Here is a 17,953-nt window from a genome sequence, read left to right on the forward strand (position 1 = left end):
ATCTGTCTCTCTGTTTATCAATCCATTCTCTAAACATGAGGTTAGGTTTATACATCATGCTCCTTGAACACTTAATACAGCCATGCACATTTCCAAAGAACAAGGATATTCACTTTTTGTTCTAGTTTGCTAATGCTGCCAGAATGCAAAACACCAGAAATGGACTGGCTTTTATAAAAGGAGGGTTATTTGGTTACAAAGTTACAGTCTTAAGGCCATAAAGTGTCCATCAACAAAGGGTACCTTCACTGGAGGATGGCCAATGGCGTCCAGAAAACCTGTTAGCTGGGAAGGCACGTGGCTGGTGTCTGCTTGATCCCAGGTTGTGTTTCAAAATGGCGTTCCCCAAAATGTCTGCATCAGCTTCCAACGGCCATCTTCAAAATGTCTGTCTCAGCTCCAGCCCACTATGAGCTCCTTCTGTCTGAGCTTACATAGTGCTCCAGTAAACTAAACAAGGCTCACGCTGAATGGGTGGGGCCACACCTCCATAGAAATGATCCAATCAGAGTTATCACCTACAGTTGGGTGGGTTACATCTCCATGGACACTGAACCAATAGGTTCCAACCCAATCCACACTAATATATCTGCCCCCACAAGAATACATTAAAGAATATGGCTTTTTCTGGGGGACATAAATATACAAACCGGCACACTTATGTATCCAGCTTAAGTGCTATTATCAAGTTCAAGAAATTTAATATTCATATACTGCTTCCATTTCATATTCCATTGTTTTTTCATATGTCCAAATAATGTCCCTTTGAGTCTCCTCTCCTCCCTTGTTAGAGACTGTCCAGGATAATGTATTGTCTTTAATTATCATTGTCTCTTTAGTTGTTCTTTCTTTCTCTCTCTCTTTTTTGTTGTAGGAACATACAACATAAACTTTCCCATCTCAACCACTCCTAAGCATACCATTCTGTGGGATTAATCACATTTGTTATGTTCTGGTACCCTCACCACCTTCCATTACTACAACTTTCCCATCTCTCCAGACAGAAACCCTACACACCATTTTGCATTAATTCCTCATTCCCCTGTTTCTTCCCCACCCCCCAGCAACCTGTCCTCTTTTCTGTCTTTATGAGCTTGCATATTCTCCAGTATTTACTTTGTAGTTATCATGAGGCTTAAATTTAACATCCCACATCTATCACAGTCTCACTTGCTTTGATACCAATTTAACTTCAATAATATCTACAAACTGTGTTTCTATAATCCTCCATTCCTCCACCTTAATGTTCTTTTAGTTCTTGTCACAAATTACAGTTTATAAACTTTGAGTCCCAAACCACTGACTTAACATTATATTGTATGTATTTGCCTTTTACATCCTGTAGGAAGTAAAAAGTTGAGATACAAACCCAAAAATACAATAGTATTGGCATTTATATTTATCCATAACTACCCTTACCAGAGATCCTTATTTCTTCATGTGGCTTTGATCTATTGTCCTTTCCTTTTAACCTGCAGAATGCTCTTTAGTATTTCTTGTGGAGTCAATCTAATGGTGACAAACCCTCTCAGCTTTTATTTTATCTGGGAATGTCTTAGTCTCTCCCTCATTTTTGAAAGACAGTCTTGCCAGATATAGAATTGTGTGGCAATTTTTGCTTTTAGCACATTAAATATGTTATCCCATTGTCTTCTAGCCTCATGGTTTCTGATAAGAAATCAGCACTTAATCTTATTAAGGCTCCCTCATGCATGACATGTTGCTTCTCTCTTATAGCTTTCAGAATTCTCTCTGTCTTTAGCATTTGAAAGTTTGATCATAATATACCACAGCATGAGTCTATAAGAGATTATACAATTTAGAGTTCATTGAGCATCTTCAATGTGTACATTCATGTCTTTTGTTAAATTTGGGAATTTTCAGCCATTATTTCTTCGAATATTCTCTCAGCCCCCTTCCCTTTTTCTTCTCTTTCTCGGACTCCTACCATGCATATATTGGTATACTTGATGGTGTCCCATAGGTTCCTCAGGTTCTGTTCACTTTTCTTCTTTCTTTCGTCTTTCTGCTCCTTAACCTGGATGATTTCAATGGTCTTATCTTCAAGTTTACTGATGCTTGCTTCTGCCAGCTCCAATCTGCTGCTAAACCCCTTTAGGGAATTCTTAATTTCTGTTAATGTGGTTTTCAGTTTTGTTTGGTACCTTTTCATGATTTTCATCTCTCTATTGATATTCTCTTTGGGCTCATCTATCGCTTTCCTGATTTCCTTTAGTGATTTGTCCATGTTTTCTTTTAGCTGTTTGAGCATATTTAGGACCATTTGAAAAAAAATTTTGTCTGGTATATACCAGGTCTGATCCTCCTCACTGATGGTTTCTAATGCAATAATTTTCTCTTTGCCTGGGCCATCACTTCCTGTTTCTTTTTATGTTTTGTTATCTTTTGTTGAAACCTGGATCTTTTGATATTTTAAGGAGTTACTGATGGAATTTAAACTTGACATGTCTGTTCCTTAAGTGTGTATCCAGCTAATGTTGTGCCAGAGCTTTCTTTGAATGACAGGAACTAACAAAACAAAACAAAAACAGAAGGAAAAAAAGAAAACACTTTTCCCATCTTTTCAGATTGACCTGTTAGTGCTTTCATTCAGGGCTTATCCATTAAATGAGTTTAGAGAATAGCTCCAAGACAAAGTGTAGGGGTCTCCCTGATCCTCTCTGTGCATGTGTCTTGGCTTGGGCATACACAAGTGGCCCTAGAAATTCCTCCATTTACAAGGATAAAAATGTCTTCCCTAGGAAAAAGTTTCCTCAGGGTTCCAGGTACTGACCACACTGTATGTTCTACAGCCAGCAATCCTCTGCCTGAGGCAGCTACTTGAAAGTTCTCCTGCAATGTTCTATAGGAAAGTTCTGCGAGCTGCCTTCTACATGCAGGGCAAGTTCTGGGATACTGAGTCCCTTAGGCTACCACCAGACAGACTGGGCCAGATTCCCAGTATTTGCATGAGGGTTACTCTGCTCCCTTTAGAACTGGGACCAGGGATTTGCACTAGTAGCATGGTCTAGCCCTGGCCAGGCTGGTGAGGGGTGAATGGGATGTCAGCAAGGGTATCAGAAGATTGTTACTGCTTTTAAGTAGGCTTTTTCTTGATTTGGTGCTTGCCCTATTACTGTAGATTTTTAACTGTTCTGGGCTATGAAAAAGATGTTTCTCCAGTTCTTGCTGGTTGTTCAAAGCTTGTGTGTGTGGGGTAGTGGTGGTGGGGTGATGGATGCCATCTTGATTTTCTATTTTCATTTCTTTTTGCCTAACATTTATAATACACACTGTCAAATGTCTATAAATTGCATAATTTTCAATAAAAGTATTCAAATAGAAAACCATAAAACTTAAAAGTCCCACTTGTTTTACACAGTGAAAAGGTAAGTAATATAACCAAAAATGTTCTTAGAAGTTAATTATTTTGCTACTATTGATCAAAGTACCTGTTTTTAAATTTTACAATTTTCTCTTAAAAGCTTGAGATTTCAACAGAGGATTTAATTTAAAATAAACTTTCGATTAATTAAATGCATTTATTATTTACATTTCTTAACAACAGTCAATATGTGTAATTACTATTTTAAACATGGTTTCAAAGTAGTAAGAGCATGTTTGATATTGATGTTAAACACAGAATTAAGAATAATGAATTCCATTTTGTTCAAATCTCTAATAAATCCCAAACTAAATTAGTTAGTAAAATACAATTTATAAGTAGCTTTGTTTGCAAAATTTCCTAATTGTTCTCAAAGAAATCAATCCTCAGGATTCAGTGCCTTTCTCTTTTTCTGTGGTTCATCCAGGATACCCGAGACAATACAGAGACCTGCCTCCAAGTCATGAGTGTTGCTACGATTAGATGTAAGGAAAACTGATGATCCCCATTGTCTATTCTCTTTCTCTTTCCAGGCTGCTCTGACCATTTTGCCCTTCTGTTTCTTCATTTTAAAAATGAAAGAACTGGAAACACTGAAGTTATATTGTTTCTTAAAATTAATGTCAGGCTAGAAGAAACGAGATGAATTTTTCATTTACTAATCTGATGTTTTTTACCTGTATAGTTCTACTGAATATTAATGTGTGATTTAACTTTTATTACACTCATAGAATTATGGTAATAAATTACAAGAAAATTGCACTGGTACATGTTTTAGCAGTTCTATCAGTTTTAATATGATTCTGTTAATCTAGCAGAAATCATCCGTTATACTGTTGAATCACCTACCCCTGCATAGCACACAACTGTTAAAATGTAAATTCCCCAACTATTTTTAGCTGCTGCTGAAAAAAAAATTCCTGTCTTTGGGAATAATGATTTGAGGCATTGTGTTCATTTTGTTTATCAAGCAGCCATTCAGCCTCTAGTGGGCCCAAGTGCTTATGCAAGCAAAAGCTTTCAAGGATGCCTGCAGCTGCAATCCAACCTTCCAGGTAGGCTGCAGGTTCAGAGCACAGCTGCCCTAGGCTGCATAAAACTCAGATCCATCTGGAACCGAGTTTCAAACAGGATTTCAAATTTGAGATTTCATATATCACGTGAAGAGAAGGCAGAGGAAAGAACATAGGAAAGAAAGAAGGTAAACAACCAAAGATGATATCTCAGCTTCAGCATTAATAAAAAATAAAAAGCTCAGACCCATGCTGCTCCTTCTAGATTACTACTTGCCAAGCCGGATATTCCATTCAGCTTATACTTCCATGAGCTGTGACTCATCCAGCAGCACCTGCGCCCATGTGTTAAGTACTGCCAAATAAAAGCCCAACATCCATTTACACAACAAAGAGATGTGCCCTACGAGGCCTCAATCCAACAGCCTGGATCCCCATTTGTTCTATGCAAAGGGAGAGGGGGAAAAAAAACTCCGCCCCAACCCCCAACCAGATTTTAAAACTGTATGTGGATTTATAATGCAGGTTCATTTACAAATGCTTATACTCTTTTAAAGAATAAAGTATATTTAATAGCAAACATCCTATAACATTAGATTATCATGGCCATTAATGATTGTTCAACCAAACCTTTCCAGTCTCTTTCACCAAAGCCCTTTATCCTCAAAGGATACATTTTTGAGCAAAGAGGGATCAACAAACTAGTTGCTTGAAAGCTTTCCTGATGCTAGTCTGAAGTTAGCAAAGGCTTAATGAAGGCTTTAAAATCCACAAGGGCTTCACAATGAACATCTGACTTGGTGATTTATGCATATTAATAACCTCAGTCCTACTGAGGCAAGCTGAGCCAAACATGTCCTCCGAATCTTAATGTCTTTAGCTCCACTGGGATTATTATAAATGCAAATTTCTAAGATTCTCAGCTATTAATCTCTGTCTGTCCTCCTGTTCAGCAACATAATGACTAATTAAACATCAAAAGACCAGTACAGGAGATCTTCTTTGACAGCTACCGGCCTAGTCCTCTTCCCAAGAGGAGAATTCAAATGACAGGGATACAGAATAAGAGTATAGGAGTAAGCTACAAATCATTGCAGAGAAATCTAAAAACCTAACATTAAATGTGGATTCATCTCAATCAATGATTCAGTTAAGCAGTGAACAGTTACTATATAACGTGGGTCTACTGGCACCTATCGGATTAATCCTTATAGCAAGCAAATACTAAATACCTGAAATCAGTTTGTCTACCAAATTAAAAAAATGAATACTTACAGAAGAAGGCAAACCAGGAGGCACCTTTCTGACTTTCTTTGCTTGAGAAGGATCTGCACATGGAAAACAGTATACTCTGTTAGCATATTATATTAGAAAAGACCAGACTTCAAATAAATAAGTAATTTTTTTCTCTTAGTGCCTTTCTTGTTTTCCAAATTTGGGAATAAGGAGAGGAGTACAGGGATAGGGGCATTAATCCTTTTAACTGATTCTGGGACAAAATAGGTACACCCAATAAAATGATACATTCTGAAATGGTACATACGCCGTAAATTTGGAAGACAGCAAACAAGGCAAAACAAAAATAGAAAACAACAAACCAAGAAAAAACGTCTGAGGGCAGGGAATTAATATTTCTTAAGTACTTGTTATATGCCAGGCTTTATACTAGGCACTGTCTATCATTTATCTCAGTTTCATTTGCAGAAAAGGCATTTGGTACAACAGGTCTTAACAGACACAAATTTGGTGCCCACATCACATTGAGAATTAGGTTCAAAACATATTTAAAAAACTAAAAGCTAATGGTATGCTTATTATGTTAAAACTTATGTTAAAATTTTGAAATAAAATTTAAGAAATGAAAAATTAAGATTATAATGTCAGAGATATGCTATACAAAACTATTAAATATAAACATTTTAATACAAAACGTCATGCATTCAGTAAGAACGTTTACTTTAACAATGTGTGGTTAAAACTGCAACTTCAGCACTAATTATTGTACAATTTGCCCTTGGACTTTTAGATTTATATCTAGGAAAGACCTAGACGGAGAAAGTATATTTCTTTCTAAGGCACAAATAACTATATTAATATAAATGAAACCATAAGTATTTCCATATGCCAAACCAGCATCACTTGGTATTTTACTTTTTATTTGTAAAAGTTTAAATATTAAAATTTGGCCATCTTAATTATTTACATAAAATAAAGAAAAGTGATAAGCACACCTTTCCAATCTTACACAATTAGTGGCTCAAATTCAGGCTTTTCAAAGGGGTTCACTATTAGGAAGCAAGAACACATGAGAAAGTTGATATAAAGTGCAATGTTTTTGAAAACTGTATGCATGACAATTAAACAAGCATATTATGTTCCTGTGTAATAAATGATATGATACAGTAGGAAGTGCATTTGTTTAAGAAAGAACGAAACCCATTTAAACTTGGGCTGAGAATTCTCTACAGTGACTATCTCAGGAGGCTTCAAAACCAAAAAAGCAACTTCATAAGTAGCATGTGGAAAAAATTTATACAATAAAGGGGAAAACACATTCATTAGCATCTCTGTCCCTACCCCCACCCCTCAAAGGCAGCTTATATTTCCTTAAAACAAAATGTGACAAACAACAACTGGCACATTCTAGATTTTTGAAAATTAAAGGTAAAGTCTTTGTTGTTACACATTTCTATACCCAACTCTTCACAACTAATATGGCATCCCTTGAGTGAAAGTCACACTCTGTACCACAAGTCAAATAGTGGTATTTGACTCCTATCACCCTATTTTAGGGTAGTTAACTACTAGAAGATAATACTACTTTAGGCCAGTGTTCCCCTACAGAATTTTTTTGCTTGTATTTAAATTTTTTGTTTGTATTTATAATTTCAACATTAACCGTTACTATATAATTGCACAAATAATACCTAATTTAAAATCATGAGTTTGGGATTTACAATTCACTTTTGGGAGGCTAATAGGTGTAGTAGTTAAGAAAATAAACTGGATTGAAATTTCAGCTCTATCATAGAGCAGCTATGAGAAATTGGGCAAGTTGCTTAACCTTTTTGAGCTTTGGTTACCTCACATGTGAAAAAAGGAATAATACCTCCTAAGATTACTGCAGTAAAGATATCAAGAAAAATGCTCAGAACAGTTCCTAACACAGTGACACTTAAAAATTTTTAGCCACCACTATTAGGTTTTTTTTTAAATTGTTGGCAAAATGATTATAAATTGGTTAGGTAATTACTGCTCTGCAGAATGTTTAATTCACAAACTATCTAAATAGCTTCAGAAAGTGCTTGGGTTGGCACAGATGATCTCTGAAGTTCTTTTAACCCTGAGACTTTATGAATAAACTGCAATGCTAAGAGAGTGGGCAAAACCTTAAAAGTGTGTGGCTAAGTGAAAGAAGCCAGTCACAAAACTCCACATATTACATGATTCATTCATATCAAAGTCTGAAATAGGGAAGTCTAGAGAGACATAACTACACCAGTGGTTGCTTAGGGCTGGGGTGGGGGGTATAAGAAGGTAGAGAGGTGATAGCTAAAGGGTACAAGGTTCTTTCTGAGGCAATGAAAATGTTCTAAAATTGACTGTGGTGACGGCTGCACACATCTGTGGGTAAACTAAAAACCACTGAACTATACATTTTTAAGTGACTAATTATATGGTACGTGAATTAAATCTCAATAAAGGTGTTAAAAAAAAAAGAGTGGCTATGATGGAGAGATAATAACAAAGAATGTAATAATAATCCACTAAATGGTATTCAGTCAGGAGATACGTGAGCCTCCCTGGACATCAAGAGAACTCCAATATAAGAAACTATTCAGAGGTCTGTGGGAAGATGGTGGAGTAAGAAGCTCTAGGAATTAGTTCCTCCACCAGAACAACTATTAAACAGGTAAGAACTGAATGAATCATCTCTTTTTGAAACTCTGGAGTCTAGAAGAACACTGCAACATCCATGGAAGATGAGGAGGAAGATGCTGGTAAATCGTGGTAAATGCCAGTGAATTGCAATCTCTGTGCAGTAGCTACTGTGGTTCAATTCCCAGCCTCCCGGTAGGCAGCAGTGAGGTACTCAGCCTGGCTCCTAGTGCAACTTATCAGCACCAGGGTGAGATAAACACCCTGTTCTGGATGTGTGGTCGGATCACTGATCACTGCTTTTGATTACCTATTTCAGATCTCTGAGGCCCTGGATCTAATGGCAGCCATGGGCAAAAGTAGCAGAAGAGACTTAAAGACAACACCCTTTCTCAAAACTAGGACAACAGATAAAGTGCCACATTTCATGGCAAGTGTTGAATCAAGGAAACACAGCTTCAAAGAGCCATAGGAGAAACTTACTGGTAGGCTTGCTGGCCCCTCCCTTAACCCCTCCACAAGGCAGTATGGAACTGGCTAGTGCATCCTACAGTCTAGATTCTGACTCTATGAGTTTGCTTATATTAACTATTTCATATCCGTAAGATCAGACAATATTTGTCTTTTTGTATCTGGCTTATTTCACTCAACACAGTGTCTTCAGGTTCATCCATGTTGTTGCATGTATCAAAACTTCTTTCCTTTATATGGCTGAATAATATTCCATTGTGTGTATATACCACATTTTGTTTATACATTCATTGGTAGATGGACACTTGGGTTGCTTCCATCTTTTGGCAATTGTGAAAAATGCCGCTATTAACACTGGTGTGCAAATACCTATCTCAGTACCTGCTTTTAAATCTTATGGGGATTTGAAATGGGATTGCTAGATCATATGGTAATTCTATACTTAACTTTCTGAGGAACTGCCAAACTGTCTTCCACAGTGGCTGCAGCATTTTATATTCCCACCAACAATGAATGAGTGTTCCTGTTTGTACACATCCTCACCATAAACAATGCACTCTTAAACAACAATGGTTCAAAGAAGAAATTATAAGAGAAATGAAGAAATATCTTGAAGACAAATGAGAATGAAAACATAAGATATCAAAATTTATGGGATGCAGTAAAGGAAATGCTGAGAGGGAAATTTATACCTCTAAATGCTTACGTTAAAAAAGAAGAAAGGTCTCAAATCAGAGATCTAGCCTCAAAACTGGAGAATCTAAAAAAAAAACAAAAGAGCAAACTAATTTCAAAGCAAACAGAAGGAAGGAAAGAACAAAGATTAGAGTGGAAATAAATGAAATAGAGAATTAAAAAAAATAGAGAATCAACAAAACCAAAAAGTTGATTATTTGAAAAGATCAGTAAAATTGACAAACGTTAGACTAACAAATAAAAAAAGAGAGGACACAAATAATTAAAATCAGAAATGAAAAGGGGAGCATTATTACTGACCTGAAAGAAATACAAAGGATTATAAGAGGATACTGTGAACAACTGTAAGCCAGCAACTTAGATAACCTAGATGAAATGGACAAATTCCTGGAAACACCCAAACTACCTACATTGATTCTAGAAGAAATAGAAGATTTGAAACCCCAATAACCAGTAAAGAGATTGAGTAAGTCATCAAAACCTTCCCAAAAAAGAAAAGCCCAGGACCAGACAGCTTTACAGGGGAATTTCAGCAGACATTCCAAGAAAGATATCACCAATCCTGCTCAAACTCAACAAAAAAATTGAAGAGGAGGGTAAACTACCTAACTAATTCTATGAGGCTGTTTTAGTTTCCTAGCTGCTCAAGCAAATAGTGTGAAATGGGTCTGGTTAAACAATGGGAATTTATTCACTCATGGTTTGAAGCTGGGAAAAAGTACAAATCAAGGTGTTATAAAGACAATGTTTTCTTCCAGAAGACTGTGGCATTCTGGGACTGGTTGCTGGCCATCCCTGTCCTTAGCTTGTGTACCAGTTTGTGTACATTATGTCCCCCAGAAAAAGTCATGTTCTTTGATGCAATCTTGTGGGGGCAGACATATTGGTGTTGATTAAGTTGGAATGTTTGGATTAGGTTGTTTCCATGGAGATGCGCCCCACCCAACTGTGATAACTCTTTCATTGGATAATTTCCATGGGGATGTGGCCCCGCCCATTCAGCAGAGGCCTTGATAAGTTTACTGGAGCACTATATAAGCTCGGACAGAAGGAGCAAGCTTGCTACAGCCAAGAGGGACACTTTGAATAATGCACAGGAGCTGAGAAGAGAGGAGCTACAGATGAGAGACAGTTTGAAGACGGCTACTGAAAGCAGACTTTTGCTCCGGAGAAGCTAAGAGAAGAAAAACGCTCCAAGAGCAACTAAGAGTGACATTTTTGAGGAACTGCAGCCTAGAGAGGAACGTCCTGGGAGAAAGCCATTTTGAAACCAGAACTCGAGCTGACAACAGCCATGTGCCTTCCTAGCTAACAGAGGTTTTCCGGACACCACTGGCCATCCTCCAGTGAAGGTACCCGACTGTTGATGACTTAGCTTGGACACTTTATGGTCTTAAGACTGTAACTTTGTAACCAAATAAACCCCCTTTGTAAAAGCCGATGCATTTCTGGTGTTTTGTGAAATGGCAGCATTAGCAAACTGGAACAGCTTGTCACATGGCAAGGCCCATGGCAGTGTTTCCTGATCTCTCCCTTCTCTTCTGGATTCTGTTGATGTTCAGCTTCTTGCTTCCTGTGGCTATCTCCCTGTCTGAATTTCATTCCGCTTATAAAAGACTTTAGCAATAGGATTAAGACCCATTCTGATGGAGGTGCGCCCCAGAACTGTCACATAAGTACTTCTGATGAGTAATATCATCAAAAGGTCCTACTTATAATAGGTTCACATCCACAGTATTGGATTAAATTTGAGAACATGTTTTTCTGGAATATGTACAGATTCAAACCAACACAGAGGTCAATATCACCACTATACTAAAGTCAGATAAAGATACCACAGGAAACGAAAATTACAATCAATACGGTTATGAATATATATGCAAAAATCCTTAGCAAAATACTAGCAAACTGAATCAAACAGCACATTAAAAACATTACATACCATGATCAAGTGGGATTTATCCCAGGTATGCAAGGGTGGTTCAAGATAAGAAAATCAATTAATACAATACATCACATTAACAGAACAAAGGAAAAAAAATCGATCATCTCAATTGATGCAGAAAAGATTTGACAAAATTCAGCACTCCTTGATAAAAACACTTAGAACATCTCAGCGGCATTAGCAAACTAGAACACCTTCCTTTTAAGATCAGGAAAAAGACAAGGATGCCACTGTCCCCACTGTTATTCAACATTGTACTGGAAGTTCTAGCCAGAGAAATTAGGCCAGAAAAAGAAATGAAAGGCATCCAACTTGGAATGGAAGAAGTAAAATGTTTCTTATTTGCTGACAACATGATGCTGTTTATAAAAAATTCTGAAAAATCCACAGCAAAGCTACCAGAGCAAAATGAATTCAGCAAAGTGTCAGGGTAAAAGACCACACCCAAAAATCAATAATGTTTTCTACATACTAGTAATGAAAAATTTGAAGAAGAAATCAAGAAAAAAATCCATTTACAATAGCAACTAAAAGAATCAAATATCTAGGAATAAATCTAAGCGAGGACGTAAGGACTTGTATACATAAAACTACAAAACACTGCTAAGAGAAATCAAAGAACCCCCCAAAATGGAAGTGTATTCCATGTTCATGGACTGGAAAACTAAATATTAAGATGTCAATTCTACCCAAAGCAATTTACAGATTCAACATGATCCCAGTCAAATTCCAACAGCCTTCTTTGCAGAAATGGAAAAGTCAATCACCAAATTTATATGGAAGGGTAAGGGGCCCCAATAGCTAAAGTCATCTTGAAAAAAGAAGAAAGCTGGAGGATTCACACTTCCTGATCTTGAAACTTACTACATACAGCAGGGCACTCACAAGGGAAGACATATAGACTGATGGAATCAAACTGAGAGTTCAGAAATCAACCCTCATATTTATGGCAAAATGATTTTTGACAAGGCTTCCAAGTCCATTCAGGAAAGCATGGTCTGTTCAAGAAATGGTGCTCGGAAAACTGGATATGCATATGCTAAAGAATGAAGGTGGATTCTTATCTGAAACCGTATATAAAAATCAACTCAAAATGGATCAAAGACCTATATTTAAGAACCAGAACTATAAAACTCCTTGCATCTTCAGGACTTTATATTATGCAATGGTTTCTTAGACTTTACACCCAAAGCACAAGCACCAAAATGAAAAATAGATAAATGGGACCTTATCAAAGTTAAAAACTTTTTTGTAACAAAGCAATTTATCATGAAAGTAAAATGACAACCTCCTCAATGGGAGAAAATATTTGGATATCACATATCCAATAAGGGTTTAAGAGTCCAGAATATAAAAAGAAATCATACAACTCAACAACCAAAAGACAAACAACCCAATTAAAAAATTGCAAAAGGCTAGAATAGATAGTTCTGCAAAAAAGATGTACAGATGACCAAAAAACACAGGAAAATATGCTCAACATCATTAGCCATTATGGAAATGCAAATCAAAAACACAATAAGATACCATTTCACAATAAGTAGAATAGCTAATATTTTAAAAAAAAATAAAATTACAGGTGTTGGAGAAGATGTGGAAAAATAGGAACACTCATTCTTTGTTGGTGGGAATGTAAAATGGTGTAACGCTGTGGAAGACAGTTTGGCAGTTCCTCAGAAAGTAAGTATAGAATTACCATATGACCTAGCAATCCCATTTCAAATCCCCATAAGATTTGAAAGCAGGGACTGAGACAGGTATTCACACACCAGTGTTAATAGTGGCATTTTTCACAATTGCCAAAAGATAGAAGCAGCCCAAGTGTCCATCCACCAATGAATGGATAAACAAAATGTGGTATATACACACAATGGAATATTATTCAGCTATATAAAGGAAAGAAGTTTTGATACATGCAACAACATGGATGAACCTTGAAGACTCTGTGCTGATGAAATAAGCCAGATACAAAAGGACGAATATTGCCTGATCTCACTGATATGAAATAATTAGAATAAGCAAATTCACAGAGTTAGAAACTGGAATACAGATTACCAGGGGCCAGGGAAGGGAATGGGGAATTAATGCTTACATTGTACCGAGTTTCTATTTGTGATGATGGAGAAGTTTTGATAATGGATTAATGGATGACAGTGATGTAGCACAACACTTGAACATAATTACCAGCAGTAAAATATATATCTGAATGTGGTTAAAGGTGGAAATTTTAGGTTGCATGTTACCAGAATAAAAATTAAAAATAACACCTATAGGAATGTACAGCACCAATAGTGAACTCTAGAGTAAACCAAGGACTATAGTTAATAGTACAACTATAAAAATGTTCATTCCTTAATTGCAGTAATAGTGTGACTTTAGCTTTGCTGAGTCTTGATTTCCTCATTTGTAACAGGTGGTTATTAACCTATGGTTGTGAAAATGTAGCATATATAGCACAGTACCTGGCAGAGAGAAGATGTTCACTCAGCAGTATCTATTGTAATCACAGTTAAAATGAAAATGAAAAAGACATAAGCTCTAATTTATATAAATTTGAGTTTACAGTCTGCAATTTTATGAAATCCATCCCTCTCCCTTTGTTATTTCAATAGTTCATTTTCCCCCATAACCATACACTTCTAAAGAACGGTATATTGGTCGGTATTAGTGCTTTCTGCCACAGTATATGCTCACATAGCATACTAACAAGATAATTTTCTGAAGTGACTCTGGCACATCTCCACTCAAATGGTCCTAACCTAACTTATGTGGTGGGAAACAAGAGTGGAGATGGAGAAAAGGCATTTTATAATTTATCATTTCTTTAATAACAAACGGTCTAAATCATTTCGGCTCACTCTAACAGTACACATACTAAATCATCCATAACACTGAGAGTGGGCCACATCATCCGAGCTCTCTCTGTTGCACATGAAGAGCCATCGTTGTGCCCTTTATACCCTTAAGCACACCCTAGACCCAGAGATAGGCTATTTCTCCAAAATATAGATTTGACAAGGTAGATATATAAATTTGAGTCAGCCAACAAATATTTGTGGAATAAATAACTATGACAATTTCTTTCAGAGGGCTCTATTTATTTTAGAAGCAGACCTATCCTTAATATAAGCATACTTTATAAACTTAATGTTCTCATATAAACTACTCTTTGATAGGAATGACTAAAAACTCTCCATTCAAACACAGATTGGATAAGGTGTCAGAGTATACAAATCTGTTATAAATAGCAACACAAAACAGTTTGGCTTAGTTAGGCTATGTATAAGACATAAAATAAGGAAGCTAAAAAAAATGGGGTTGAGTGCTTTATGGGCATGGGGTTTTCTTTTGAGGTGATAAAAATGCTTTGGAACTAGATAGAGGCAATGGCTGTACAACATTGTAAATGTATGAAATGCCACTACATTGTATATTGTAAAATGGTTAATTTAATATTAGGTGAATACCTCAATTTAAAAAAAAAAAAAAAAACTGAGGGTACGGAAACAATATCAAAGAACAATGGACCTGGAGTCAGAAAATGTTAATTTTTATCCTGGGGCAACCTGTTACTAATTATATGAATGTGTCTTCCTTTGAGCCTCAGTTTTATGTTAAATCTAGAATTAAACCCATTGACTAGCAGGGCTGTTGTAATGATGAAATGTTTGGTAAACTGTTCAGCATTATATTAATTGTAGTAAAAAATAAGAACATGAAATTTTTATTGTAGGAGGAAAAAGTACTTAAGTCCCATTTTTCATTGCTTAGCTCATCTCATATTGAGGACCAAACAAGAGTATTAAATTGACTGTATAACACTTGTTAAAATTATGGTCTAGAGATTAAAGTCATTAGAACAGTCATTCAAAATTACTCATGGCCCTACCTTTAATTAAAAATGTATGATGTCTGTGGAAGAGAATTTTGATAATTTATTAAATAGCTAGTGGATATATTCTTTTTATGCAAATAAGCCCCAACATCAACATGATACCCAAGAAACCAAATTTCCTCTAATTAAAAGAAGAGCAGAAATGTAAACAAAGGGAAAATGAAATGAAATTTAAATTTATAGGATAGAAAGCTGCTGCGTGCACACTAACCAAGTGCTGCCGAGTCGTGGAGGGGTCTTCTCCTGGAGCTTGTGGCAGAGAATGAGTAGTATGGTGTCCCCGGTTTTCCTGAAGACAGCTGTGCTGGGCTCCCAAGCCCCAGATCTTGTCTCAGGAGACTAGACTATAAAAACAAAGCCAAAGAAACAAGTTATCATCCACTGTTACTAATCCAAACCTGACAATTTCATAATTTCTGAATTATTCATAGTAGTTTCAACAATGTCTTGAAATTAGGAAGCATTCAATTAAGTATTTGAGGTCAATTAGACCACTTATACGGACCTATGTTTTCTTTTTTTTCCCCACCCTCGTATTGCCTGTTTTCAAGTAATTACGTAGATCCATACAATCTCAGAGCTGAAAGGCACTTTAGTCAATATGCAGTTCCACTATTAAAGGTATGAATCCCATCTAGAACATTTTTGAAAAGTGGTCACACAGTCTTTGAATGCTTTCACAACCACACAAGGCAGTAGATTCTGTTCTTTCTTTGTCCCTTTTGGACAGCTTTCAGTGTTTGAAGAAACCCAATATTTTCAAGGCTAGCCATTCCTGCTTTCTTCAACTATGTCTCATGAGATCTGGGTTTGAGTTCCCTCCTCACCTTGCCTGTCCACTTGATTTTATTTTTCACTTTGTCAATCTCATATAAAACTGAGAACCTCAGTGGAGAACAATGCCCCAGATGCGTCCTGATTAATGCAGTGTAGTTTTTCAATACTACATGTAAACTCATTTGTGTTAGTTCACACTGATAAATTCAGAGTGACCATACCATACCCTGTGATTCTTCACTTTTTCACAAGTGTACTATTAAGTCCTGTCCCTCAAAAGCTGTCTTTATTCAGTTTGAGTTTTTGTTCCCAAGTACAAGATTAAACTTTTATCTCTGAGAAAAATTCATCTTGTTGTAAGTAATTGAGCCATAACAGTCATCCACTCCTATCTTTTAAAAATTGTGAATCTATCAACCACTGCATCTGCTGGTCCATCTAGTGTCTAGGCATCAAAAAAGGCAATTAAAAAAAACATCAGGATGATAAGGCTGAGGAGACAGCCCTGAGGTATGATATAGTGACATCGTGAGACTATCAAGTGCTTCCCTGAAATCCCAAGATTCAGCAGCCCTGACCTACTAACCTAGTGACCCTTTCATAATGCAAATGAGGCCAGTCTGGCAGCATTCGGCCCCAAGCTTTCTGGTTGCTAAACTAGAGTCACATGGGCTTGAAAGAAGGTGGGGTGGGGTGGGGGAATGGGGAGATGGAAAGTAGGGGGTTTGAAAAGAAAGTCTCAAGAGGGAAGAGTGTTAAATACATTTGAGAGGATGCTCTCAAGTGAAAGGAGCTGTGAGTTCTCTGGTACATTTACTGCCTCCTGCCCTACACTGAACGTTCCTTACTGCTATCACTGCACTCTTAGTGGTTGTCCTTTCAACCACTGAGTATCATAAAGGAATTGAGAAAAACACCTTAGTTCGAGTCAGTAACAGCAGAACTTTGGAACAGAAACCACAGTGGCTCAGTCCCTGCCTCCTTCCTAACAGTCCAGAAAAATTCCCATTTCAGTTTATCATGGCATTTAAAGATTTTAAACGATTTTTTGTTGTTTCCATGTTTTTATTTTGGCGAAATTTATATAACATACAATTAATCATTTTAAAGTGTTCAGTTCAATGGTACTTAGTATATTCACAATGTTGTGCAAAACTTTCATCAGCCAAAAAGGAAAACCTCATGCCCATTAAGCAGTAACTCCCCATTGCCCCTTCCACCCAGCCCTGGCAACCACCAATCTGCTTCTGTCTCTATGGATTTACCAATTTTGGAAATTCAAATAAATGAAGTCATACAGGATATGGTATTTTGAATCTAGTTTCTTTCACTTGGCATAATGTTTCTAATTGACATTGCTGCATGTATCAGAACTTCATTCCTTTTTATGGCTAAATAATATTCTATTGTGTGGCTATACCACATTTTATTTATCCATTCATCTACTGATGGACATTTAGGTCATTTCCAGTTTTGGGGCATGAACAATGTTGCTAATATTTGAATATCTGTTTGGTGTATCTCTCTTCAATTCTTCTGTGTATATAACTGGGGATGGAACTGCTGGATTATATGTTAATTATATGTTTAACTTTTTTGAGGAACTGCCAAACTGTTTTACATAGAAGCTGCACCATTTCACATTCGCATCAACAATGTATGAAGGTTTCAATTTCTCCACATCCTGGCCAATACTTGTTATTTTCTGTTTTTTTTTTCTTCTTAATTTTTTATTGCTGCCATCCTAACGGGTGTAAATGGTAGCTTACTGTGGTTTTGAATTGCATTTCTTTAATGACTGACGTCAAATATTTTTCCATTTGCTTGTTGGCCATTTTGTATCTTCTTTCAAAGAAATGACTATACAAGTCGTTGCCCATTTTTAAACTGAG

General features: G+C 36.5%; 1 protein-coding gene across 2 annotated transcripts in view; it reads right to left on the reverse strand.

Moving 5' to 3' along the window:
- The window catches only part of TCF12 (transcription factor 12), a 500,835-nt gene that overhangs the window by 99,023 nt on the left and 383,859 nt on the right, over positions 1 to 17,953 (reverse strand). For both annotated transcript variants that reach the window (XM_037833866.1, XM_037833867.1), the window contains exons 7-8: positions 15,496 to 15,628; positions 5,674 to 5,726 (exon numbers count right to left, since the gene is read on the reverse strand). In XM_037833866.1, coding sequence (XP_037689794.1) covers positions 5,674 to 5,726; positions 15,496 to 15,628 — 186 coding nt within the window. The remainder of the gene's footprint in view (positions 1 to 5,673; positions 5,727 to 15,495; positions 15,629 to 17,953) is intronic.

This window comes from Choloepus didactylus, chromosome 4 (genome assembly GCF_015220235.1).
Source record: "Choloepus didactylus isolate mChoDid1 chromosome 4, mChoDid1.pri, whole genome shotgun sequence".
Taxonomy (NCBI): domain Eukaryota; kingdom Metazoa; phylum Chordata; class Mammalia; order Pilosa; family Megalonychidae; genus Choloepus; species Choloepus didactylus.